The sequence below is a fragment of the Ovis aries genome, chromosome 2 (assembly GCF_016772045.2).
Source record: "Ovis aries strain OAR_USU_Benz2616 breed Rambouillet chromosome 2, ARS-UI_Ramb_v3.0, whole genome shotgun sequence".
Lineage (NCBI taxonomy): Eukaryota > Metazoa > Chordata > Mammalia > Artiodactyla > Bovidae > Ovis > Ovis aries.
This window is the reverse complement of record NC_056055.1, coordinates 232,363,769-232,391,577: the sequence shown is the minus strand read 5'-3', so window position 1 is coordinate 232,391,577 and position 27,809 is coordinate 232,363,769. Positions and strand designations below refer to the sequence as shown.

Genomic DNA, 27,809 nt, shown 5'->3' with positions numbered 1-27,809 from the left:
ACTTTAGGACAAGAAAAAAATACTAACTAAGAGAAAGAGAGCATTACATATGACAAAGGGATCAGTTTTCCAAGAAGACATAACAATCCTTAATATGTTATTTACACATGGTAAACACATAGCATCAAATTGTGTATGGTAAAAATTGATAGAACAGTGACAGAAATAGACAAATCCACTATTTCAGTTTGATACACAAACAGCCCCCCCTTTTTTTTCTGTAAAGTAATTTGTAGATCAAGCAGGTAGAGAAGCCATCAGAATATAGCTGACCTGAACATCCATTACCAATCAACTTGATCTATTTGATACTTTTAGAATACTCCATGCAACCACAGCAGAATATACATACTCCTCTGGCTGATTCATGTTGAGGTTTGGCAGAAAACAGCAAAAATCAGTAAAGCAATGATCCTTCAATTAAAAGATAAATAAATTTTAAAAAAGATCACATGGAATAATCACCCTTACCAAGAGAGAATCCACTCTGGGCTATAAAACACATCTTAAATGTAAGAGAATAGAAATCATAAAAGTACATTCTTAGACAAAAGGAAATTAAACTACAAATAAATAACAGAAAGAAATGAAAAATTCCCCCAAATTCTTGGAGAGTTAAAAATACATTCAGGTAACACACAAGTCAAAGGAGAAGTCTTAAGAGAAATTTTAAAATATTTTGAACTGAATAAAAATAAACCCACAACTTATCAATATTTGCGGGATGCTGAAAAAGCAGTGACTACAAAGAAATACATTCCATTGAGAAAAGAAGAAAGATGTAAAATCAACAATATGTTTCTCCAACTGGAATGTGGGGGAAGAAAGCTTAAGCCTAAAACAGTAGAAGAAACGAAATAAAGGAGCAAAAATCAATGAAATTGGAAATAGGAAACAAAAGAGAAAATTCCACAAAACCTAAAGCTTGTTCTTGGAAAAGATCAATAAAATTGATAAACTTCTACCCAGGCTAACTAAGGAAAAGAAGAGAAAGAAATCACAAATTACCAATATCAGAAATGACAGTAGGATTGTCACAACTGATTTATGAATATTAAGAGGATAACAAAGGATTAGTATGAACAAATCTATTCCCACTAATTTGATAAATAAAATTGACCAAACCCTAGAAAGACACAAACTACCAAAACTCACACAAGGAGAAATGGATAATTTAAATAGGCCTATATTCATTACAAAATTGAATTAGTAATTAATAACTTTGAAAAAACTAAGTACTAGGCCCAGAGAATTTCACTGGTTAATCCTACCAAACATTTAAGGAAGAAATGATACCAATTTTCCACATTCTTGTGCAGAAAATAGAAGCAGAAGGAACACTTAATTTCTTCTATGAGCTCAGAGCTACTGCAATACCCAAAGCAGATAAAGACAAGCTACATGTCAATATCTCTCATGAACATAGATGTAAAAATTTTCAAGAAAGTATTAGCAAATTACAGCATGACCAAGTATAACTTATTTCAGATATGCATGGCTGGTTCAATATTTGATATCAATCAATGTAACATTTGATATCAATCAAGGTAAAAGAAAAAAATCTGAATGATCTTATTAAATTGATGCAGTAAAGTCATTTGACAAATTCTATCACTTTTTCATGTAGAATTCCCTAGAACACTAGAGATAGGAACATCTTCAAAATGAGGAAGTAAATCTAATAAAAACTCTGTTGCTAGTATCATACTTACTGCTGAAAATCTGCACATTTTCTTCCTAGGATCAGAAACAAGGGAGAGATCCCCTCTTTCACTACTCTTATTCAATACTGTGCTGGAAGGCACAGCTAGCACCAAAAAAAAAAAAAGAAGAAGAAGAAGAAGAAGAAGAAACAAAGGAAATTCAAGGTACAGAGTTAGGGAAGGAATAAAACTAACTTTGTTTGCAGATAAGATGTTTGTCTATGTATAAAATCCCCAAAATTCACATGCGCACAAAATCTGAAACTAATAGTTAAGTATAGCAAGGTTGCTGGACAAAGATCAATTGCTTTTGTATATACCAGCATTGCAAATTTGGAATTTGAAATGCAGTAAGACAACACCTATTCAGCATATTGAAAAGCAGAAACATTATTTTGCCAACAAAGGTCCATCTAGTCAAGGCTATGGTTTTTCCAGTAGTCGTGTATGGATGTGAGAGTTGGGCTGTGAAGAAAGCTGAGCACCGAAGAATTGATGCTTTTGAACTGTGGTGTTGGAGAAGACTCCTGAGAGTCCTTTGGACTGCAAGGAGATCCAACCAGTCCATTCTAAAGGAGATCAGCCCTGGGGTTTCTTTGGAAGGACTGATGCTAAAGCTGAAACTCCAGTACTTTGGCCACCTTATGCGAAGAGCTGACTCATTGGAAAAGACTCTGATGCTGGGCAGGATTGGGGGCAGGAGGAAAAGGGACAACAGAGGATGAGATGGCTGGATGGCATCACTGACTCGATGGACGTGAGTTAGAGTGAACTCTGGGAGTTGGTGATGGACAGGGAGGCCTGGCGTGCTGCGATTCATGGGGTCACAAAGAGTCAGACACGACTGAGCACTGAACTGAAGACAACACCATTTACAATAGCACCAAAAATATAAAATATTTAGGTATTTGCTGTTGTTCAGTCGTTAAGTCGTGTCCAGCTCTTTGCGATCCCATGGACAGCAGCATGCTAGGCTTCCCTGTCCTGCGCCATCTCCCTAAGTTTGCTCAAACTCACATCCATTAAGTAGGTGATGCCATCCAACCATCTCATCCTCTGTCGCCGCTTCTCCTCCTGCTCAGTCTTTCTCATCATCAGGGTCTTTTCCAATGAGTCAGCTCTTCACATCAGGTGGCCAAAGTATTGGAGCTTCATCTTTGGCCTCCCAAGCTGATACGGAAGTCTTTCCAGTCAATATTGAGAGTTGATTTCCTTGAAGATTGACTGGTTTGATCTCCTTACAGTCCAAGGGGCTTTCAAGCCTCTCCAACACCACACTTCGAAAGCACCAGTTCTTCAATGCTCAGCCTTCTTTATGATCCAACTCTCACAACCACACACAACTACTGGAAAAACTACAGCTTTCACTAGATGGACCTTTGTCAGCAAAGTGATGTCTCTGCCTATAAATATGCTGTCTAGATCTGTCATAGCTTTCCTTCCATGGAGCAATTCTGTATGTATTTTATTAGATTTATATCTAAGTATTTTAAAAATTAATTTAATTGAAATTTAAAATATTTAGGTATGAATCTAACAAAATATATACAGAATCGAAATAAACAAAATTATTCTAGAAGGAGACAAATTTAACTTGGCATAAAAACATAACTGTAACTGGTTTGATGTAAAATTTTGAGTTATATAAACAAACAGTATTGACTTCACTGGTAAAGGAAAATTTGTATTATTTCTTTTAAATATGAAAATTTTGAATATATGATTTCAAATTCAACACTAAAAATATAGAAATATAGATTTAAATTATTTTGAAAAGCTGAAAGTAACCACTGGTTGAGTGAAATCAGACTCTTACAGAGCCTTGTGAAGCACTAAAAGATAACATAAAATGGAAATATTGTTTGAATTTTTAGAGAAGACAAAACAAGAAAAACAATAGAATTCTAAAAACTAAGAAAAAAGCATGAAAAATGTATCATTAAGAACACTAGATGTAAATGAAAAATTATATTGAAAGGCACAGGATCAAAAATAGAATCCAACAAGAGACAAAAAAAGTGACACAAAATTTGTTAAATCAAATATAGGCAAGTTATGGTATTCAAATATAAACAAAACAAAAAATAAAGGTATTAATACCCAATTCAAAGCAAAATTCAAAAGACAAATAATGGGGCAAAGGTTTCATGAATATTGAGAAACAGTTCACTTCTAGCTTTTGACTCTTCACATATTTAAAAATGATCAAAATATATAAGCTCTGGATAAATTAGCAAAAATATTTTATTATTTAATCTTATAACCTGAAAACAGAACATTTCCCTCCAGTGTCCTTTAAACGCAGATCAATACAGATCACAGTCTTGAACATAAATGATGTCACAAAAAGTTATAAGCAGTAGAAGCTAAATAGACTGCATAGTAAGGAAAATAAACCACCCAGAGGTTTATGAAACAAAACAAAAATTACTCTGTTGGGTCAAAGATGATATTTTGTGGTTTAGAGGTTATTTTTTTAAAAAGTGGAAGAAAATGGGAAATAGTACAGTGAGAATGAGTAAAAATAGTTTAGCGTCAGGAAATCTCTTTATGCAATTTATTACCTCAACAAACAAAAGGAGAAAAAGTATATAAATATATCCATAATAATTTTAAAAGGTAATTTCTTAAGACCTAACAGCCATTTTGTAAAATCTACGTGAAATATACAGATACTGAACACAATATTAAGTCTACAAAAATAACAAATATTACCATAGACATTGAAATGATGAAATAATTTTAATAGAAAAAAAGACAGGGATGCCTACTATTACCATCATTGTTATATGTATACTATATATGTACATATTTTTAGAAGTTTTGATAAGAAGATGAAGTGACTGGTATAAATGCTAAAAACATACATACATAGAAACCCCAGAGTTCTAACTAAAGTCCATAAGAACTAGAAAAAGAATTTGCCAATGTGCATGAACAAAATTTATAGATGTTATTTGGAACACCATAAATTGAAAAGAAATAAAGCAATATTTCAAATGTAATAGCAAGTATATATGTGTGTATAAACACCTGAAAATATGAAGAAAAACTATAAAATCTTATTATTGATTCATATAAAATATAAGATTTATATAAAATCTTAATGAAGGTAGTAAAACAAGATCTAAATATATAGAGATAATATAACTTGCTTCCAATCAGGAAAGCATAATAACTTTAAAATGTCAATCCTTCCAAAATTATTGTAAAAGTGTGGTACACTTGCAGCTTGTAATCCCATCGAAATTGTATGTGATTTAAATAGACATTTCTCCTAAGAAGACATACAGATGGCCTAAAGGTACAGGAAAAGAGGCTCAACATCACTGTTAGAGAAATGCAAATCAAAACCATCTTGAGGTATCGCCTGACACTGGTCAGAATGTCCATCATCAAAAATCTACAAATAATAAACGCTGGAGAGGGTGTGGAGAATGCAACTCTTGGTGGAAATATAAATTTGTACAGCCTCTATGGAGAATAGTACAGAGGTTTCTTGAAAAAACTAAAAATGGAGCTATCATATAATCTAGTGATTCCACCCCTGGGCATATATCCAGAGAAAACCATAATTTGAAAACATACATTGCAGCACTATTTACAATAACCAGGACATGGAAGCAACTTAAACATCCATCAACAGAGGAATGGATAAAGAAAATGCAGTATATATATATATATATATATATATATATATATACACACACATTTGTATGTACATATATGTGCATATACACAATGGAATATCACCCATCCATTAAAAAGGACAAAATAATGCCATTTGCAGCATCATAGATGGACCTAGAGACTGCTATACTGAGTGAAGTAAGTCAGACAAAGATAACCTACTATATGATATCAATTATATGTGAAATCTAAGAAAATGGTACAAATGAACTTATTTACAAAACTGAAACAGAGTCACAGATGTAGAAAATAAACACGATGCCGGGAAAGAGGGGAGGAATAAAGTGGGAGATTGAGATTAACATATACAAATGACTGTATACAGTAGAAAACTAATGTGTGTTTGTGTGTATGCCTGGTCACTCAGTCCGTGTCTGACTCTTTCTGACACCCTGGACTGTATCCCACCAGGTTCCTCTGTTTGTGGAATTTTCCAGGCAAGAATACTGGCGTGGGTTGTCATTTTCTACTCAAGGGACCTTACCAACCCAGGGAGCAAACTCACTTCTCTTGCATCTCCTGTACTGGCAGGCAGATTCTTTATCACTGGGCCACCAAGAACCTAGATAACTAAGAAGGACCTGCTGTATAGCGCAGGGAACTCTACTCAGGTCTCTGTAATGACCTATTAGTATATGGGAAAATAATTTAACAGAGTGGGTATGTGGATATGTATCACTGATTCCCTTTGCTATACAGCAGAAACTAACAACATTGTAAATCAACTCTATCCCAATAACAATTAATTTAAAAGAAGAAAGTAGAAAAAGATGTAATACATTTAAATGTAAAAAACAATATAGACATTAAAATACAATGTATAAATATATTTTCAACCAATATGACAAAGGCTTAATATATATGATATACAAAGGCTCCAGCCTGTTGATAAAATATGACAAATAATTCTAAAGAAAATGGACTTGAACAGTTTAGAAAAGAGACAGTAAAAGCCTCCAATAAACATATGAATACATACAAACTAAAATGGTAATGAGAAACCATTTTTCACCCCTTAGATTGGCAAAAATAACTTCTTAAATGGCCTTGCAATGTGGGAGAAGATTCAAAGAAACATACATGCATTGCTGGAATGAGCAAGAATTGCTATAGCCTTTTCAGAAAAGATTTAGCAATATTTAGTAAATTTTAAGACACATAGATTGACCCAGAAGTCCATCTTACTGTTGGAAATTATCCTGTGGAAATAAAAGCACCATTATGCATATAAAAAGCTCCACAACTTTCAATGGCTCCCTACTTCTCCCCAGAGTAAAAGCCAAGTCCTTACAATGCTCAGAGGACCTAAAATGATCCAGCCCTTCTCTCCTCTCCTCTATCTCACTTCTGTCTGGGGTAACTCACCATCCTCTTTGTTTTTTCTTGACTATACCAGGCATACTACAGTTCTAGGAATGAGATGCTGGCTCTTTCCTCCATGTGGTATGTTCTTTGTCCAGACATTTATATAATGAATGACTCTCTCATCTTTTTAAAATCCTTATTCTGTGTCACTTCAATTAGGACCGTTTTGATCAACCTACTCAAAACCACAACCACAGCCCTCCCACCCGAACTACATACTCACAACCTCTTAATCTGGCTCTATTTTTATTGTCCATGTCCTTATCACTCCCTAACATACTAAATAACTTATTTATTTTAATTAGTGCTTATTATCTTATTCTCTGACTATTTTCTCCCAAAATACATATGCCAGAAGCATAGGAATTTTGTCTGCTTTGTCCTTCGATTTTTCTTGAGTACCTTATGCACACAAAGCACGAATAATAGCAAGAATAAATACAAACACACTAATGGTCAAAATAAATTTTAATGTAAAAACTGACAAGGTATAGAAATATGTATGTAGAGTAGAAAACAAAATCCAGTTATATTCTATTTTTAAGGGGCATGTGAATGAAACCACTCAATGGGATTCAAACCCAAGGGACTGGAATAGATACACCGAACAATTACAAAGCTAAGGAGCATTGAGTACTGAGCAGAGTTCCCTGTGCTATACAGTAGGTTCTCATTAGTTGTCTATTTTATGTATAGTAGTGTTTATATGTGAATCCTTATCTCCCTATTTTATCCCTTCCCCTCTTTCCCTTTGGTAACCAAAAGTTTGTTTTCTATATCTTTGTTTCTGTTTTGTAAGTAAGCATTTGGTATTTTTGAATGCTCACTATTAGCACTCTTCTAAGGGCTTTGTATGTGGTTTGCTGCTGCTGCTGCTGAGTCGCTTCAGTCGTGTCCAACTCTGTGCGACCCCATAGACGGCAGCCCACCAGGCTCCACCGTCCCTGGGATTCTCCAGCCAAGAACACTGGAGTGGGTTGCCATTTCCTTCTCTAGTGCATGAAAGTGAAAAGTGAAAGTGAAGTCGCTTAGTTGTGTCTGACTCTTAGCGACCCCATGGACTGCAGCCTACCAGGCTCCTCCGTCCATGGGATTTTCCAGGCAAGAGTACTGGAGTGGGTTGCCACTGCCTTCTCCTGTATGTGGTTTAACACACTTTAACTCTCCCATGCAATGGGTACTTTTTTTGAACAGCAACATTCTACAGGTAGGAAACTCAGGCTGCCCTACCTCCACAATGGCAGACCTGGGGTTCAAAACATCCCTCGCAATCTTGTACCTATCCCTTCACCTTCTACCCTTCCTCTATCTGGTGTTAGCTACTACACTATTAATCATTACACAATACTGTCTTTCAAACACGGAGAAGCCTCAAAGATGACGAGTATTAGACTACAAAAGAAATAACAGTAGACTATTAAGTGAAAAAATCTTAATCATATGTGAAAAGATCAGAATAAGTAACTAGGCAAAGAAAGACCTTTCCTAATCATCCTCTGAGAAAATTTCAAAGCTCCTCTTCGCATACAGGGTTATCATTACCATCTTTCTAAATTCCATATATGTGAGACAGCAAAAGAGACACAGATGTATAGAACAGTCTTTCGGACTCTGTGGGAGAGGGAGAGGGTGGGATGATTTGGGAGAATGGCATTGACATGTATAATATCATATATGAAACGAATCGCCAGTCCAGGTTTGATGCATGATACTGGATGCTTGGGGCTGGTGCACTGGGATGACCCAGAGGGATGGTACGGGAGGGGAGGAGGGAGGGGGGTTCAGGATGGGGAACACGTGTACACCTGTGGCGGATTCATGATGATGTATGGCAACACCAATACAATATTGTAAAGTAATTAACCTCCAATTAAAATAAATAAATTTATATTAAAAAAAAAAAAAGCTCCTCAACAGTCCTTAGCTGGGAGCTCAGCTTTTGCTCTGTGATGATTTAGATGGGTAGGCTGTGGGGAGGGTGGGAAGGAGGTCCAAGAGGAAGGGGATATATGTGTACATACAGCTGATTCACTTCACTGTACAGCAGAAACTAACAAATCATTGTAAAACAACCATATTCCAATTTTTTAAAAAAAGTTAAAAAGAAAATAAAAATATAAATTACAGGGATTTCTGTGGTCCAGTGCTAAAGAATCCGCCTACCAATGCAAGGGCCACGGGAATATCCCAAATGCTAAGGGGCAACAAGTCGGTGCCCCATGACTACTGAGTCTGAGTGCCCGGAGCCCGTGCTCCGCAAGGAGAGAAGTCACTGCAATGAGAAGTCTGCACATTGCAACTAGAGAAAGCCCACATGCAGCAATGATGACTTAGCACAGACAGAAGTAAATAAATAAACAAAATGAAATGAAATTTTAAAAATATATAGATTACACATGGTTGAGCAATAAACGCTGATGAAAACAATACATACAAAACCACAAACATACTCAAAGCGGCACAAAGGCGAACATTCATGGCCTAAAATGCATTTATTAAAAAATAGGAAACACTATATACTAAGTTAAACTTGATTTTTTTGAACTTTTTATTTTGTATCGGGGTATAGCCAATTACTGAACTGAACAACTGAATAACTGAACTGAACTGGTAGCCAGTTAAAAATGTGATGTTTTCAGATGAACAGCGAAGGGACTCAGCCATACATATACACGTATGTACATATACACATATCCATCCTCCCCCAAACCCCATTCCCATCCAGCCTGCCACATAAAATTGAGCAGACTTCCCTGTGCTATACAGTAGATCCTTGTTGGTTATCCATTTTAAATACAGCAGTGTTTACATGCCCATCCCAAACTCCCTAACTATCCTTTCCCCCAGCCTTTCCTCCTGGCAACCATACGTTCTTAAGTCTGTCAGTTTTTTCTGTCTTGTAAGTAGTTCATTTGTATAACTTCTTTTTTAGATTCCACATACAAGGGATGTCATACGATATTTCTCCTCTATTGAAAAGTAAATTAAACTTTAAATCAAGGTGTTAGAATAAGAAATCAACATAATCCCCCAAGAAAGCCAAAGACTAGAATAAAGAAGAGAAAAATATATAAATATAATTTTTTATAAATATTATTTTTAAAAACAGTAATTAAATCTCAAACAAAAAATAAGTGTAATGGAACCAAAAGAATCAAAAGGTTCTTGGATAAGAACAGCAAAATAGAACATTTGATCAAGAAAATGAAAGAAAAGACATAAATGAACAATGCTAGGAATAAGGAAAGGGACATGTCTTTAGTTAAAGAAAAGATTAAAAGTTTATAAAAGAAATTCTTATATAATTTCCTACCAATAAATTGACAATCTAGGAAAAATTGTTACTTTTTAAGAAAATAGAAATGATCAAAACTGAGAAAACTTGAGAAATAAATAGAACTAAAATGAATAGGAGAAATGTATAATATCCTTCCAGACCTGTCCTAAGCCTGCCCTCTCCTCATTTCCCTCCCAGAAATCGGTTTCAAAGAGTTTAATGAGAAATTTCCAGTCATCCTTCAAAGATCAGAACATATTTGTCTTCAATCATTAAAATAAGTTAAAAAAAATTTAAATCACCACAAATCATCATGAGGCTGCCACATTTCTGCTATCAAATCCAGGTAAACACAAGATAAGTGATAACTGTAGGTTAATATTGGTTATAAACATGTACTATTAAATCCCCTCATAAGATATTAGTGAGCTCGGTCCAAGGGTAGATGAAAACATAGTGTGATATGACCAGATAAGAATCATCTCAGGAATTCTAGGACAGGACAGGTTAGAACATCTTTCTGTGCTTCTGGTTAAACCTGGCAGATTGAACATACTTGCATTATGTCCTTCTGACATGAGATCATCTGTCAGAAAGTGATATGGCAGAAAGCAAGGATGAGAGAATGGAAGGAAGGAAGGACACTGAACACACGTTAAGCGGACACTGAACACATGTTAAGCGGACACTGAACACACGTTAAGCGGACGCTGAACACACGTTGAGCAGACACTTCTGAAGATGAGGTGTGGATGTATATTGCTGTCGTTTAGTCACTCAGTCGTGTCCAACCCTTTGAAACCCCATGGACTGTAGCCTGCTAGGCTCCTCTGTCCATGAGATTTTTCAGGCAAGAATACTGGAGTGGGTTGTCATTTCCTTCCCCAGGGGATCGTCCCACTCTAGGAACTGGATCCTGGTCTTCTCAGCATCTCCTGCATTTCAGGCAGATTCTTTTACCACTGAATCACTGGGGAAGCCCAGGTGGTAGCCAGCTTCACAGAGTGAAGGGATAAGAAACCTAATTGGATCTCTCTTACCACATACAAAAATTAAGTCAAAATGCATTAAAGACTTAACTGTAAGGCCTGAAACTACTGCAGCACAGAGCATGGGGACTATTGATAATAATACTGTACTGTATGCTTAAAAATACTAAGAAAGTATATTTTCAAGTTTTCATCACAAGAAAAATATTTGTAACTATGTATGGTACTGAATGTTAAGTGGACTTATTGTGGTGATCATTTCATAATATCAAATTGCTATGATATACCCCTGATATTAATATAACATTATATGCCAATTATATATAAATTTTTAAAATCTATATATAATTGCCAAAATTTGGAAGCAACCAAAATGTCCCCCAGGGAGTGAATGGATAAATAAATTGCGGTACATTTAGAGAAGAGAATACTATTCAGGCCAAAAGAAAATACACATTATTAAGTAAAAGAAGATAATCTGAAAAGGCTACATACTGTATGATTCCAACCATATGATAGTCTGGAAAAGGCAAAATAAGGGAGACAGTAAGGAGATCAGTTCTTGCCAGGGATTCGGGGAAGGGATAAATAGGCAGAGTACAGAGCATTTTTAGTGCAGAGAAATGACTCTCTATGATACCGTGATGGTGGTCACATGTCATTATATATTTGTCTAAGCCCACAGTGCACAGTGGACTTGAATTTGAGCAAACTCTGGGAGATAGTAAAAGAGTGTCTTGACATGCTGCAGTCCATGCGGTCACGAAGAGTTGGACATGACTTAGTGCCTGAACAGCAACAGCAGTGTACAAGGATGAATCCTCATGTAATCTATGAACTCTGAGTGATGATGATGTGTCTGTGTAGGTTGAAAGTGAAAGTTGCTCAGTTGTGTCCGACTCTTTGTGACCCCATGGACTATACAGTCCATGGAATTCTCTAGGCAAGAATACTGGAGTGGGTAGCCTTTCCCTTCTCCAGGGGATGTCCCCAACCCAGGGGTCAAACCCAGGTCTCCTGCATTGCAGGCGGATTCTTTACCAGCTGAGGCACCAGTGAAGCGTCAATGTAAGTTCATAAAATTGTAAAAAATGTACCAGTCTGTTGGGGAACATTGATAACAGAGTAGGCATGTTTGGGCTTTCCTGGTGGCTCAGTGGTAAAGAATCTGCCTGCTGATATAAGAGATGTGGGTTTAATCCCTAGGTCAGGAAGATCCCCTGGAGCAGGAAATGGCAACCCACTCAAGCATTCCTGCCTGTGAAATCCCATAGAGAGAGGAGCCTGGCATGCTGCAGTCCATAGGGTTGCAAAGAATTGGACATAACAGTGATTAAAAGACAACAACAATAATCTCCACTATGATGATGCCAGCAGGCTTTTTACACTTAGCCATGTAGGAACTGATTGCAGACCTGAGCCACATCTTGAAACATACTTTTTTTCTAACTTTTCCATCGATAGGATTTAATAAATACATAAAACAGCCCCCATGAGGTATATGCTCTTATCATCCCATTTTACAGATGAAGAAACAGGTGTACAGAGATGTTAAGAGATATCTGCAAGGCCACATAACTACGAAAGAACAGAATGAGGCTTTGGACCAGAGTCTAGACCCTTTAATCATTACATAATATTGCCCTCTAGGTAAATGACAACTCCATCCTTTAGTTTCTTTGGCTAGAACCTTTGCAGTCTTCTATGACACTTCTATTCCTCCCATACCTAATGTTTTATCCATCTTCAACAGTCCTTCACTTTACTATAGAAACATATCCAGTATCCCACATCTTTTCTTTGTATCCACTGCTCTAACCTGGTCCCAACCACAATAATACCAGGCTACTGCAATGACCACCAACTAGTCTTCTTGTTTACACTCATGTCATATTGCAGCTGTTCTCCAAACTCTAAATACCAATAGAGATCTTTTCGAAATTGAAATTCTATTATTTCACTCTATTGAAAAACCCTCCCCTGACCCCCACAATTTATATTCTAAATTCTTGACCGTGACCTATGAGAAACAACATGATCTATCTCTTGGTACCTCTCCAGTCTCCTTTTCTACTCCTTTTGGATCACTGCCTTTTGGCACTGTAATCGCCAAGTTTTCTTCTTACATTCCAGGCATGTTTCTATACCTGACTTTTCATTGACTGTTGCTCTACTTGGACCATTTCTTCAGGAATTTATGTGGTGCTTTTCACTCATTCATTCATGACTTCCATTAAATATCAATACTAGCCTCTTAGAAAACATTTCCATTACACCCTATTCATGTACCCTATAGGTTTTTTTTTCTTACTACCTTCTGTCATTAAATTATAAATTTATTTGTTCATCTGCTTATTCTTTGTCTTGAATGTCATCTCCATTAGGTCAGAGACTTGGTCTGCTTTACTCACCCTTATATTCCAGCACCTAATTAAGTGCTGGGAATAGGGTGTCAGGAAATATTTGTGGATGAATGAATCAAGCATTAGTATAATATATAGGAGTATGTGGCTAGAATTCTGAGTATATGAAGTAAGTTTTAATTGCTCAGTTGTGTCTGACTCTTTGTGACCCCATGGACTGTAGCCTGCCAGGCTCCCTCTGTCCATGGGGATTCTCCAGGCAAGAATACTGGAATGGGTTGCCATTCCCTCCTCCAGGGGATCTTTCTGACCCAGGGATCAGATCCGGGTCTCCTGCATTGCAGGAGATTCTTTACCGTCTGAGCCACCAGGGAAGCCCAGTATATGAAAGGTGCTTTGAAAAAAGACACAAGGAGGATAACCTTGGTAGACATGAGTATATGGACATGGATACATGCACCTTAAGGTTCATAGCAGCATTATTTACAATGGCCAAGACATGGAGTCAACCTAAGTGCCCATTAGTAGATGAAATAGGATGAAATATACACACACACCAATCAGAGTATTAGTCATTAAAAATTTTCCCATTTGCAACACTGTGAATGGACCTAGAGAGTATTATGCTCAGTGAAATAAGTCAGAAAAAGACATAAACTCTGTGTTATCCATTGTACCTGGAATCTAAAAAATAAAACAAACGGATATATATAACAAAACAGTAACAGACTCATTGATATAAAGACCAAGTTAATGGTTACCAGGGAGAAGAGGGAAGTAGGGAGAGACAAGATAGGGATATGAGATTAAGAGACAAAACCTACCCTGTGTAAAATAAATAAGCAACAGGGATATATTATACAGCGCAGGGAAATATAACCATTACTTTATAATAACTTTAAATGGAGTATAATCTATAAAAATATTGAATCACTCTGTTGTACACCTGAAACTAATATTGTAGTATAAATCAACTGTACTTCAATTTTAAAAAATTAAAAATTCAATAGCAGGATTTAGCAGAAGATCGAATTAAAAAGGCAAAATTTGTGAACTGGCTAACTAGAAGACAGACAGCTAAATAAAAGATATGCAACCAAGGTACAGATATTTAAAAAGTGGGAAAGTGCAGAAAAACATGAAATATGTGAGAAACTGCCAAAGTTCTAGTATAATCATTTCAGTCCTGGAAAGAGAGAGGAAGAAGCTGGGGGGAGGGCAGAAGAAATATTTGAAGAGATAATGGCTAAGGTTTTCCAAAAGTGATCAGTCACAAATTAAAGCAGACATCAAGTCACAAATTAAAGAAACTGAAAACGCCAATAGGATAAATGCAAAACAAAAGCAAAAGGCAAACAAATTTAGGCTCACTACTGTTTAAATGCTAAGAGAAAAATCTCAGAAGCAGTCAGAGGAAACTTCATGAGTCACCATCAAACCTCAAACCATAGACTTTGAAAACTGGCAGTTAACCAATTAATCAATCCTTCAATCAATGACAGCGAGTTTCTGGTGTGGTGGAGCAGGATTCAAAACATCTGTCTCCCACCAGCTCCCACAAGCAGTACAGTGTTCTGTTGAAAAAACTTAGGAGTTGGAAAGAGCATTTTAAAATGTTATCAATCACTGAAGAGATGAAACTGCAGTAAGGATTTGCCAGCAAAAGCAAAGGGGGAGGGACAAAGCATAGAGACACTTATGATTTGAGGGTATTTGCTGATCCCAGAAAATCAGAACCTCAGGTATGAGAGCCTTAAGAGGTGAGATGGACAGAAATAAAGTCTAGAGTCCACACAGGGTGCAGAGTCCAATGGGAGTCCAGTTCCTGACTTTGATATCTTCATAGAGAGAATAAAGAGAAGAAGGAACAGCTCTGGAATTACTGAATTGCATTCCTGGTGAAATCACCTGGATTCCCCCAGGTTCTCTCAGTCTCTGAGCTTGTACCTAAGAGATTCCAGAGGGGGTGCCTTGAAGCACCCGGATGTAACAAACAGAAATCCTTTCCAAAGTTTCGTACCTTCACTGCGGCCCCAAATTTTACCTATAAATAATTTTCCAAATACAGTGCTAGTATATAGTCCAAGATAACCAGCTATATAAGCAAAATAATCCTGTGAATAGAGCATAAAAAGGAAAAAACTAGTAACTTGATAGGTGGAGAAGCCTGGCAAACACCACCTAATTCGAATGATCAGTGTCAACACCCCTGGTGATAAGTCAGTTGACATGTTTCCTGATGGGATGTGATGAAAAGGACATTTCATCTCTGTGGTTTTCTTTCATAAAACCTGTAACCCCGGCCTACTTCTGAGGAAGACATCAAGACCAACCCAACTTGAAAGACATTCTACCACATGCCTGCTTGGTGCTCTTCAAACTGTCAAGGTTATGAAAGATGAGAAGAGACTGAGAAACGGTCACAGACCAGAAGAGAATAGGGGATTGGACAGTTCAATGCATTGCGGTGCCCGGGATTCAGTCCTGCAGCAGAATATGAACACTGGTGGGAAAACTGGTGAAACAAAAAAAGTCTGGGCTCTAGTCAGGTATGTTTAGTGTTGATGTTAGTCACTCAGTCATGTCTGACCCTTTGCGACCCCATGGGCTGTAGCTCTCCAGGCTCCTCTGTCCGTGGAATTCTCCAGGCAAGAATACTGGAATGGGTTGCTATTTTCTCCTCCAGGGGATCTTCCAGACCCAGTGATCAAACCCGGGTCCCCTGCATTGCACACAGATTCTTTCTCGTCTGAGCCACCATCTTTAGTTAATAGTAACCTAATAACCTAATCTGGAATCAAGATTGCTGGGAGAAATATCAATAACTTCAGATATGCAGATGGCACCACCCTTATGGCAGAAAGTGAAGAGGAACTAAAAAGCCTCTTGATGAAAGTGAAAGAGGAGAGTAAAAATGTTGGCTTAACGCTCAATATTCAGAAAATGAAGATCATGGCATCTGGTCCCATCACTTCATAGGAAATAGAAACAGTGGAAACAGTGTCAGACTCCAAAATCACTGCAGATCGTGATTGCAGCCATGAAATTAAAAGATGCTTACTCCTTGGAAGGAAAGTTAGGACTAACCTAGGTAGCATATTGAAAAGCAGAGATACTACTTTGCCAACAGAGGTCCGTCTAGTCAAGACTATGGTTTTTCCAGTATTCACGTGTGGATGTGAGAGTTGGACTGTGAAGAAAGCTGAGTGCAGAAGAATTGATGCTTTTGAATAGTGGTGTTGGAGAAGACTCTTGAGAGTCCCTTGGACTGCAAGGAGATCCAACCAGTCCATCCTAAAGGAGATCAGTCCTGGGTGTTCATTGGAAAGACTAATGCTGAAGCTGAAACTCCAATACTTTGGCCCCCTCATGCGAAGAGTTGACTCATTTGAAAATACCCTATTGCTGAGAGGGATTGGGGGCAGGAGGAGAAGGGGACGACAGAGGATGAGATGGCTGGATGGCATCACCAACTTGATGGACATGAGTTTGAGTGAACTCCAAGAGTTGATGATTGACAGGGAGGCCTGGCGTGCTGTGATTCATGGGGTCGCAAGGAGTCGGACACGACTGAGCGACTGAACTGAACTGAATAACCTAACAGTATGGGGTTTTTTAGTTTTGGTAGGTGTACCGCAATAATATGAGAGGGTAACATCACAGGATATGAAACTGGGTGTGCAGGGTTTAGAAACTTCTGTACTACCTTTGTAACTTTTTTGTAAATATAAAGTTATTCCAAAAAAGAAGTTTACTTAAAAAATAAAATTTGTGTGTGAGAACTGGCAGAAACAAGAGAAAACAGGGCCACAAACACTTCATTTATGAAAAGTGTCAGATGTCAAGTATAAAACTTCTTTAACCTGTGTAAGCCTTTTTATTAAAAAAGAAAACCTACATCAAACATCATTCATAATTGTACAATGAATGATAAAGGCCTTCCCTTTGGAACTAGAATCAAAACAGAGATGATTACTGCTACTACTTGTGTTCACCATACCCAAAGTCCTAGCCCACACAGAAAGGCTAGAAAGAGAGGTAGGAAGAATAAGGATTAGATTAGAAGGAACAAAGCCATCATTGTGTATATGTTTCATAAATTTATGTCCATACAAAAGTATATATCTCCATACAAGTTATTAGAATTTTTTGGCAAAGTTTCCATTTATTTTTATATATTAGTAACAAGCAGTTAGTAAGTTGATTTTGAAATTACATAGGTATAATTGCAGAAAGATGTCAAGTATCTATGAATAAATCTAGCAGAAGAAGTGTGAGACTTCTAGGCAGAAAATTTTATTAGAAAAATTTTAAAATTAATAACATACAAATGCCATATAATGACATAGAAGACAATATTGACCTACATATTCAACACAATCCTAAACAAAAACTCAACAAGATTTTGACAAACTGATTTGGAAATGCTAAAACCAAAACACTTTGGAAAAAGAAAAGAACATGGGAAGATTTACTCTACCATTTTCAGGAGTTCATGTGAAGCTTTTGTTTCCATGATGGTATGGAGACACGTAAGGAAAGCCTGCCATAGGTCAATGGCAGAGAAGAGAGAGCACTTAAACAGCACCCTGCAGATATGGCCACTTGACTAATGAGAAGAGGAGCACAGCAGATCAGTGGGGAAAGGGATGGTTTAACGGATCACAGGGTTCTCAAACTGAAACTGACAAGAATTAAAGTAGACGCTTTATCAGACAGGAAGTTATTTGGTCTCAGATACCTAAAGAAAATATGGGTAAAAAAACAAAAACATTTACTCAACTTAAGACTGTGGGTGACCAGCGAGCTGTGCACGTCAAGTCGAAGTGAAATGGGCTGTAAATCCATGGCAGGCGCATGAACGAGAAAGTTAAACAGCGCGTGAAACCAAACTGCAAACAGAATCACTCTGGAAAGATAACCCAGAGGATGAAGAAAACATCCTCAAAGCACTGAGCATCACACAAAGACCTAAACAATAAAGAGCACGAAGGTGAGGGGATAAAACAACAAAATGTTTCAAGTTAGGAGAGCTGTAGAAACAAATTAAGATCCCCCAAATAAACACAGTCAACTTGGAAAAAAAAAACAAGAAACCAGAAATTACTAAATATTAAATAATTCTCATGAAGAAAAGTTTGAGACAACCAGTATGAGCAGAAAGCAAAATGCTAAAGATATAAAAGTTGAAAGACAGATAAATGCTATGAAGGCTAAAACTGCTACAATGAAAGAATAATTTTATCCAAAAATTGAAAAAGAAAATAATTTTGGATATACTAGAAGAGAACCTTACCGTAAAGGTAGAATTGAATCTATCACCTTAAGAGCACAAGGGCTATGGTTAAAGACAGCGCACATGGAATTCATCAGTAACTTTCTGAATGGCTTTATTTATTCCAAATAACAAGGGTGAATCTGTTTTAAAAAATCAATAGAATAAGAAGTCTATGCCTGAAGTTTAAGCTTTAATAAGAAAAAAGTCTATAGATTCAATGCAATTCCTATCAAGCTACCAAAGGTATTTTTCAAAGAGCTTGAACAAATAATTTCACAGTTTGTATGGAAATACAAAAGACCTCGAATAGCCAAAGCAATCTTGAGAAAGAAGAACGGAACTGGAGGAATTAACCTGCCTGACTTCAGGCTCTACTACAAAGCCACAGTCATCAAGACAATATGGTACTGGCACAATGACAGAAATATAGATCAGTGGAACAAAATAGAAAGCCCAGCGATAAATCCACGCACCTTTGGACACCTTATCTTTGACAAAGGAGGCAAGAATATACAATGGAGTAAAGACAATCTCTTTAACAAGTGGTGCTGGGAAAAGTGGTCTTTTACAACTACTTGTAAAAGAATGAAATTAGAACACTTTCTAACACCATACACAAAAATAAACTCAAAATGGATTAAAGATCTAAACATAAGACCAGAAACTATAAAACTCCTAGAGGAGAACATAGGCAAAACACTCTCTGACATAAATCACAGTAGGATCCTCTGTGACCTACCTCCCAGAATATTGGAAATAAAAGCAAAAATAAACAAATGGGACCTAATTAAAATTAAAAGCTTCTGCACAACAAAGGAAACTATAAGCAAGGTGAAAAGGCAGCCTTCTGAATGGGAGAAAATAATAGCAAATGAAACAACTGACAAACAACTAATCTCAAAAATATACAAACAACTCCTGCAGCTCAATTCCAGAAAAATAAATGACCCAATCAAAAAATGGACCAAGGACCTAAACAGGCATTTCTCCAAAGAAGACATACAGATGGCTAACAAACATGTGAAAAGATGCTCAACATCACTCATTATCAGAGAAATGCAAATCAAAACCACAATGAGGTACCATTTCATGCCAGTCAGAATGGTTGCGATCCAAAAGTCTACAAGCAATAAATGCTGGACAGGGTGTGGAGAAAAGGGAACCCTCTTACACTGTTGGTGGGAATGCAAACTAGTACAGCCACTATGGAGAACAGTGTGGAGATTCCTTAAAAAATTGCAAATAGAACTGCCATATGACCCAGCAATCCCACTGCTGGGCATACACACCAAGGAAACCAGAATTGAAAGAGACACATGTACCCCGATGTTCATCACAGCACTGTTTATAATAGCCAGGACATGAAAGCAACCTAGATGTCCATCAGCAGATGAATGGATAAGAAAGCTGTGGTACATATACACATGGAGTATTACTCATCCATTAAAAAGAATACATTTGAATCAGTTCTAAGGAGGTGGATGAAACTGGAGCCTATTATACAGAGTGAAGTAAGCCAGAAAGAAAAACACCAATATAGTATACTAATACATATATATGGAATTTAGAAAGATGGTAATGATAACCCTGTATGCGAGACAGCAAAAGAGACACAGATGTATAGAACAGTCTTTTGGACTCTGTGGGAGAGGGAGAGGGTGGGATGATTTGGGAGAATGGCATTGAAACATGTATAATATCAAATATGAAATGAATCACCAGTCCAGTCTGGATGCATGATACAGGATGCTCGGGGCTGGTGCAGTGGGATGACCCAGAGGGATGGTATGGGGAGGGAGGTGGGAGGAGGGTTCAGGATGGGGAACAAGTGTACACCCGTGGCAGATTCAGGTTGATGTATGGCAAAACCAATACAATATTGTAAAGTAATTAGCCTCCAATTAAAATAAATAAATTTATATTAAAAAAGAAAAAGTCCCCATGAGCAAAGTTAAAAGGCAAGAAAAGTATATTCATAACTTTCAGAATATTTAGCAAATTCTTATTGTTAAAGAAAGAACAATCATCTGAACTCACATTGGCAATAAATTAACCAGTAATCATAGAAAACACAAAAATTTTTCAATCTTTCATGTAATTAAGAGAATCAAATTAATAAGAGATAGAGATACCTGGAACAGGCAAATTTGGCCTTGGAGTACAAAATGAAGCAGGGCAAAGACTAACAGAGTTTGCCAAGAGAATGCACTGGTCATAGCAAACACTCTCTTCCAACAACACAAGGGATGACTCTACATAAGGACATCACCAGATGGTTAATACCAAAATCAGATTGATTATATTCTTTGCAGCCAAAGATGGAGAAGCTCCATACAGTCAGCAAAAACAAGACCGGGAGCTGACTGTGGCTCAGATCATGAACTCCTTATTGCCAAATTCAGACTTAAATTGAAGAAAGTAGGGAAAACCACTAGACCATTCAGGTATGACCTAAATCAAATCCCTTATGATTATACAGTGGAAGTGACAAACAGATTCAAGGGATTAGATCTGATAGACAGAGTGCCTGAAGAACTATGGAGGGAGGTTCATGACATTGTACAGGAGGCAGTGATCAAGACTATTCCCAAGAAAAGGAAAGGCAAAATGATTGTCTCAGGAAGCCTCACAAATAGCTATGAAAAGAAGAGAAGCTAAAGGCAAAGGAGAAAAGGAGATATACCCATTTGAATGCACAGTTCCAAAGAACAGCAAGGAGAGACAAGAAAGCCTTCCTCGGCAATCAATGCAAAGAAATAGAGGAAAACAATAGAACGGGAAAGACAATAATTCTCTTCAAGAAAATCAGAGAACATTTCATGCAAAAACGGGCGCAATAAAGGACAGAGATGGTATGGACCTAATGGAAGCAGAAGTTATTAAGAAGAGGTGTCAAGAATACACAGAACAACTGTACAAAAAAAATCTTCATGACCCAGATAATCACGATGGTGTGATCACTCACCTAGAGCCAGATATCTTAGAATGCAAAGTCAAATGGGCCTTAGGAAGCATCAATATAAACAAAGCTAGTGGAGCTGATGGAATTCCAGTTGAGCTGTTTCAAATCCTAAAAGATGATGCTATGAGAGTGCTGCACTCAATATGCCAGCAAATTTGGAAAACTCAGCAGTGGCCACAGGACTAGAAAAGTTCAGTTTTCTTTCCAGTTTCAAAGAAAGGCAATGCCAAAAATGTTGAAACTAAGCGTCTGTCTACAATGCGGGAGACACAGGTTCGATCCCTGGGTTGGGAATATCCCCTGGAGAAGGAAATGACAATCCACTCCAGTACTATTGCCTGGAAAATCCCATGGACAGAGGAGTCTGGTAGACTACAGTCCGTGGGGTCGCGAAGAGTCGGACACGACTGAGCGACTTCACTTCACTTCACTTCAAAGCACAATTGCACTCATCTCACGTGCTAGTAAAATAAAGCTTAAATTTCTCCAAGACAGGCTTCCACAGTAAGTGAATTGTGAACTTCCAGATGTTCAAGCTGGGTTTAGAATAGGCAGAGGAACCAAAGATCAAATTGCCAACATCTGTTGGATCATCAAAAAAACAAGGGAATTTCAGAAAAATATCTACTTCTGCTTTATTGACTATGTCAAAGCCTTTGACTGTGTGGATCACAACAAACTATGGAAAATTCTTAAAGAGATGGGAATACCAGACCACCTTACCTGCCTCCTGAGAAATCTGTATGCAGGTCAAGAAACAACAGTTAGAACTGGACATGGAACAACAGACTGGTTCCAAATCAGGAAACGAGTCTGTCAAGGCTGTATATTGTCACCCTGCCTATTTAACTTATATGCAGAGTACATCATCCTGCCAAACGCCAGGCTGGATGAAGCACAAGCCGGAATCAAGATTGCCAGGAGCAATGTCAGTAATGACATATACGCAGATGGCACCACCCTTATGGCAGAAGGTGAAGAGGAACTAAAGAGCCTCTTGATGAAAGTGAAAGAGCAAAGTGAAAAAGTTGGTTTAAAACTCAACATTCAGAAAACTAAGATCCTGGCATCCAGCCCCGTGACTTCATGGCAAATAGACTAGGAAACAATGGAAGCAGTGAGAGACTTTATTTTGGGGGGCTCCAAAATCACTGCAGGTGGTGACTGCTGACATGAAATTAGAAGATGCTTGCTTCTTGGAAGAAAAGCTATGACCAGCCTAGACAGCATATTAAAAAGCAGAGATACTACTTTGCCAACAAAGGTCCGTCTAGTCAAAGCTATGGTTTTTACAGTAGTCATGTATGGATCTGAGAGTTAGATTATAAAGAAAGATGAGTGCCAAAGAATTGATTCTTTTGAACTGTGGTGTTGGAGAATACCCTTAAGAGTAGCTTGGACTGCAAGGAGATCCAACCAGTCAATCCTAAAGGAAATCAGTCCTGAATACTCATTGGAAGAACTTGATGCTGAGGTTGAAACTCCAATACTTTGGCCACCTGATGTGAACAACTGACTCCTTTGAAAAGACCCTGACTCTGGGAAAGATTGAAGACGGAAGGAGAAGGGGACGACAGAGGATGAGATGGTTGGATGGCATCACTGACTCAATGGACATGAGTTTGAGTAAGCTCCAGGAGCTGGTGATGGACAGGGAAGCCTGGTGTGACAGGACTGAGTGACTGAACTGAAATGAAGTTAACAAAATGCCACTCTTTATCCACCACATCTGCAAAGTTTGGGTGTGGGGAGATGGTTTGTCTAATTTTGGGTTGTTTTTTAGTCGCTAAGTCGTGTCTGACTCTTTTTCTACCCCATGGACTGTAGCCCTGAAGGCTCCTCTGTTCATGGGATTTTCCAGGCAAAAAATACTGGAATGGGTTGCCGTTCCTTCCTCCAGGGGATCTTCCTGACCCAAGGATTGAACCTGCGTATCCTGCATTAGCAGATGGATTCTTTACCACTGAGCCACCAGGGAAGCCTAACTTTTGGTAGGAAGATATATTGGTTCCGCTACTTATGCATTTGGAAGAATCTATAAACAATTAAATATGAGTGCCCTTTGCCTCAGCACTATAACTTTTTTGGTTATTGACACAACACAGACACTTGTATATGTGCAAAAAATATAAAGAAATAAATTATCTTTGTTATCATAGCTTGTTGGCAAAAGTGAGCAATTGAAAATTACCTGAAGGTCTGTCAGTAGAACGGTGGAGTGGTTTAAAAACTATGGTGTAAGTCAGAATGGCCATCATCAAAAAGTCTACAAATAAATGCTGAAGAGGGTGTGGAGAAAAGGGAATCCTACACTATTGATGGGAATGTAAATTGGTGCAGCCACTATGAAGAACAGTATGGAAGTTCCTTAAGAAACTAAAAACAGAACTATCATATGATCCAGCAATCCCACTCTTGAGCATGTGTACAGAGAAAACCATACTTCACAAACATACATGCAACCCAGTATTCATTGCAGAATTATTTACAGTAGCCAGAACATGGAGACAACCTAAATATCTATCAATAGAGGAATGGGTAAAGCAGAGGTGATATATACATTCAACAGAATATTACTCAGTCAGAAAAAAATGCAACGCCATTTGCAGCAACATGGATGGACCCAGAGATTATCATATTAAGTGAAGTAAGTCAGAGAAAGACAAATATCATCTATCATTTATATGTGGGATGTAAAAAACTGATCCAAATAAACTTATTTACAAAACAGAAACTGATTCACAGACATAGGAAACAAACTTACAGTTTCCAAAGGGAACATATGGAGGGGGGTTAAATTAGGAATTTTGGAGTAACATATACACACTACTATATAAAACAGACAAACAACAAAGACCTGCTCGTAGCAGAGGGAACTTTACTCAGTATTTTGTAATAACATATATGGAAAAAGAATGAAAAAGAATATGTGTATATACATATATACGCATATATGTACAACTGAATTATTTTGCTGTACGCTTGAAACTAACACAATATTGTAAAACTATTATACTTCAATTAAAGAAATAAACAAACAACAACATAAAACTATGGTGTGTCCATTCCATAGAATAGTATTATATGTGGCTGTTAAAAGGAATAAGGCAAGCCCATGATTATTAAGAAGATCTCTATGATTTTCACTACTAAACTAAGTGAAAATGCAAAATGGCATTTACAATATAATTCCATGTTTTAAAAAACAGGGCTCACATTATGTATTTAGGAAAATGAGTTATATACATAAATGCAAATCTGGAGGGTTATGCCTACAACTCTAACAGGACCGGGATTGGAAGCTGCGAGGGGGTGAGTGGTGAACAGGACTTTTCCCCTCTCTCTACTTCCGTATTGTTTGAAATTTTATGAGCCAGACTGCATATGTATTTCTTCTGTATTAAAAAAATTAAAATTTTAAAATATTAAGTAATGTTATTTCTGATCCATTACTAGAGAAAGATAGAAACACGACTTTTTTCCTTGTAGAGATGTAACCTGTTCCAGAATAGAAAATGAAACCAAACATAAAATTACTCAGCCTGTGCTAGCCCTGGGCAGTTTGAGGCATTTCTCTTCCTTTTGTTTCTTTGCTCAGGATGGCTGGAGGAGGAGCCCAGGACCCCCAGTCAGAAATGAGATTATATCCAGAGCTGACAGAGGTGTCACTCATAGGACAGACGTGAGCCCACACCACCCAGGGTTTCAAAATAAGTCAGGGGTTTACCCTGAATTTCGTGTTTTCTAAACTACCTTCTTTGAAATGATCTATGCAAAGGTAGAACTGACAAGAGGGAAATGAGAGTAATCTGGGGTCACGAGGAAATAAAGCGTCATAAAGGACAAGGCGCCTTCAGGCAGACCGGCCAGCGGAGCCGTAGCTGCAAAACAAGCAGTCATGTGTGTGTGGCAGCAGGACTCAACCGGCAGGCGCCCTGCTGCAGCTCGAAATCCCATCTCCTCGGCACACATTCCTGGCCAGCCTTATATGGCAGGCAAAGGTTCCCCTGCACCAGGTGGAAAGCAAAGGTTCGGTGCAGAGTCCAAAGACAGCACTGAACAGCAGTGTGGCCACAGGGAAAGGCGGAAGGAAGAGGGAGAAAGACTGACCTGGTGCTGAGCTCTCTGCCCTCTCCAGCCATTTTCCCGCCCAGCCTGGCCTGGGCCTGGGCCTGGGCTTGGCCTCTGATTCTTCCAGCCTCCCCAGCCTGGGTCCGGAGAGGCTGCCGGAGCCCTGAGCGCCGAGCAGGAAGTCAGCTCTGGGTCTCATCCAGGGCTGGCGGCTCCGCCCATGGAGCGGAAAACAGAAGTGAAAGTACTTGCCAGTGAGCTGCGCTGGGCAGACACTGGCTCCTTCCCTCTACCTGCAGCTCCCTGGTGCTTCCAGCCATCAAGACATGTGGTCCCAGGGATGCAAGACAAGGAGTGACACTCAGGGCCTGGAGGGCCAAGGGAGCGGCTGGGTCAGCCCCCAGGGGTCCAGCTGTTTGTGCAAAGGCAACAATGATATCTGCGTGACCCCAGCTGTCTGCAGGCTTCTGCCTTCTCAGGGTGGTTCAGAGTTTAGTATGGGGTCAAGAGCAAACTCAGGTGTGCCCCTTCCCCTTTGCTGAGATGGTTGTCAGGGGAAGAGGGAAAGACAGAGACTTCAGATCCTCTCTCCAGCCTGTGAGAGAGCCTGGACCAACCGAGTCAGGTCCCAGCATTTGGACACCGAGCAGGAGCGAGCCCAAATGCTCAGCTTTATAAAGTGGGGAGAACATTTTTAGCATTCCTAGAAATCAGCCAGGGGTAGGAGAAGAACCTCCAAGGCCCTGGGGCTGGAGAGTGGAGCCCAGTTGGTGATGTGGGTTGACATCTTAGGTGCAAGGGTCTAAGGTGTCCTGACTACAGGGTTGCTTCACCAGTGTAGCCAGGGGTTGACGAGCAGAAACCTGGGACACTGTCATGGGAATGCAGAGGCAAGAGGCTTCTCTCCAGACGGAGATGGAGGTTAGGACCCAGATCATGTAGAAATGAATGAGCAGGTAACCCCAGCTGAGGGGATGACCCTTGGCCCTGGAGTTGTGTCTGTCCATAGATTTTTCATTCAGATTCTGTCATCCTTCCACAAAGGATCAGAAGTGACCAGATTGTGAGTCAGAATGAAACCAAATCATGTGTGAGGATAAGAGGAGGGTTTCTACTCTCTGCTCACTTCTTTCTTTTCACTGTGGGCTCTTTTCACAGAGCCCAGAACTCCAATGAGGACTTCTTTACCAGTGGGCAGGGTCTCAGGGGTACCTGGTCCTGCACACGCATGGACCCCTCTCTCGCCCCCCTCACTCCAGTGGGTAGCAGGACTACTGAGCTGAGCCTTGTCTGGGCAGGACTGTCCTCTGCCCCTGACTCCATGGGGCACAGGGTCCACACAAGGCTGGCACAGACCACACCTGCCTTGTCTAGGGTCCCCTCTCTCTCCTCTCTGTTCCTGGGCGGCTGGTGGACCAGGTCATCGCCGTGCTGCATGTTGACATAAACATGCCAGCTTTTCTGTGGGCTCGCTTAGGGCCACCAAGATGAGAACCTGGAGTCAGAGGCCGCTTAGCTGATGTTGGACCATCTGCAGGACAGACACTCCCGAGCTGGGGCTGCTCTTGGCCCCTGGAGGAGACCTTCCTGTGGGTCAGAGAAAGCTGGGCCCGCACCACACCCATGAGAGCAGTGGGGTGGGAGGGTCTGAAGCACCCCAAGTCCTCTGTGGAGAAAGCAGTTTCTTTGATCCAAGAAATAACGTCAGACCCACTCAGGTTTGGGAAAGGACAGGTGGCAGGTTGGTCCTATGATAAACCATAATGGAAAAGAATATATGTGTGTGTGTGAGAGAGAATGTATATATAAACAGGCGTCCCTGATGGCTCTGATGGTAAAGAATTTGCCTGCAATGCAGGGGACCCGGGTTCGATCCCTGGGTTGGGAGGATCCCATGGAGAAGGCAATAACAACCCACTCCATTATTCTTGCCTGGAGAATCCCATGGACAGAGGAGACTGGTGGGCTACAGTCCATGGGGTCACACAGAGTCGGATACATCTGAGTGACTAACACACTTTGAATTACGTGTACAACTGTACCACTTTGCTATAAGGTAGAAATTAGCACAACATCACCTATAACTTCAATTGAAAAAAAAAAAAAGAAGG

General features: G+C 38.9%; 1 protein-coding gene across 15 annotated transcripts in view; it reads right to left on the bottom strand.

Annotated features, from left to right (window-relative positions):
* Positions 1 to 25,867, bottom strand: part of LOC101121244 (nuclear body protein SP140-like protein) — a 93,677-nt gene extending 67,810 nt beyond the window's left edge. For all 15 annotated transcript variants that reach the window (XM_012148287.3, XM_042244383.1, XM_042244384.1 and 12 more), the window contains exon 1: positions 25,738 to 25,867. In XM_012148287.3, coding sequence (XP_012003677.3) covers positions 25,738 to 25,769 — 32 coding nt within the window. In that variant the 5' untranslated portion in view covers positions 25,770 to 25,867. The remainder of the gene's footprint in view (positions 1 to 25,737) is intronic.
* Positions 25,868 to 27,809: the final 1,942 nt, after the last annotated feature.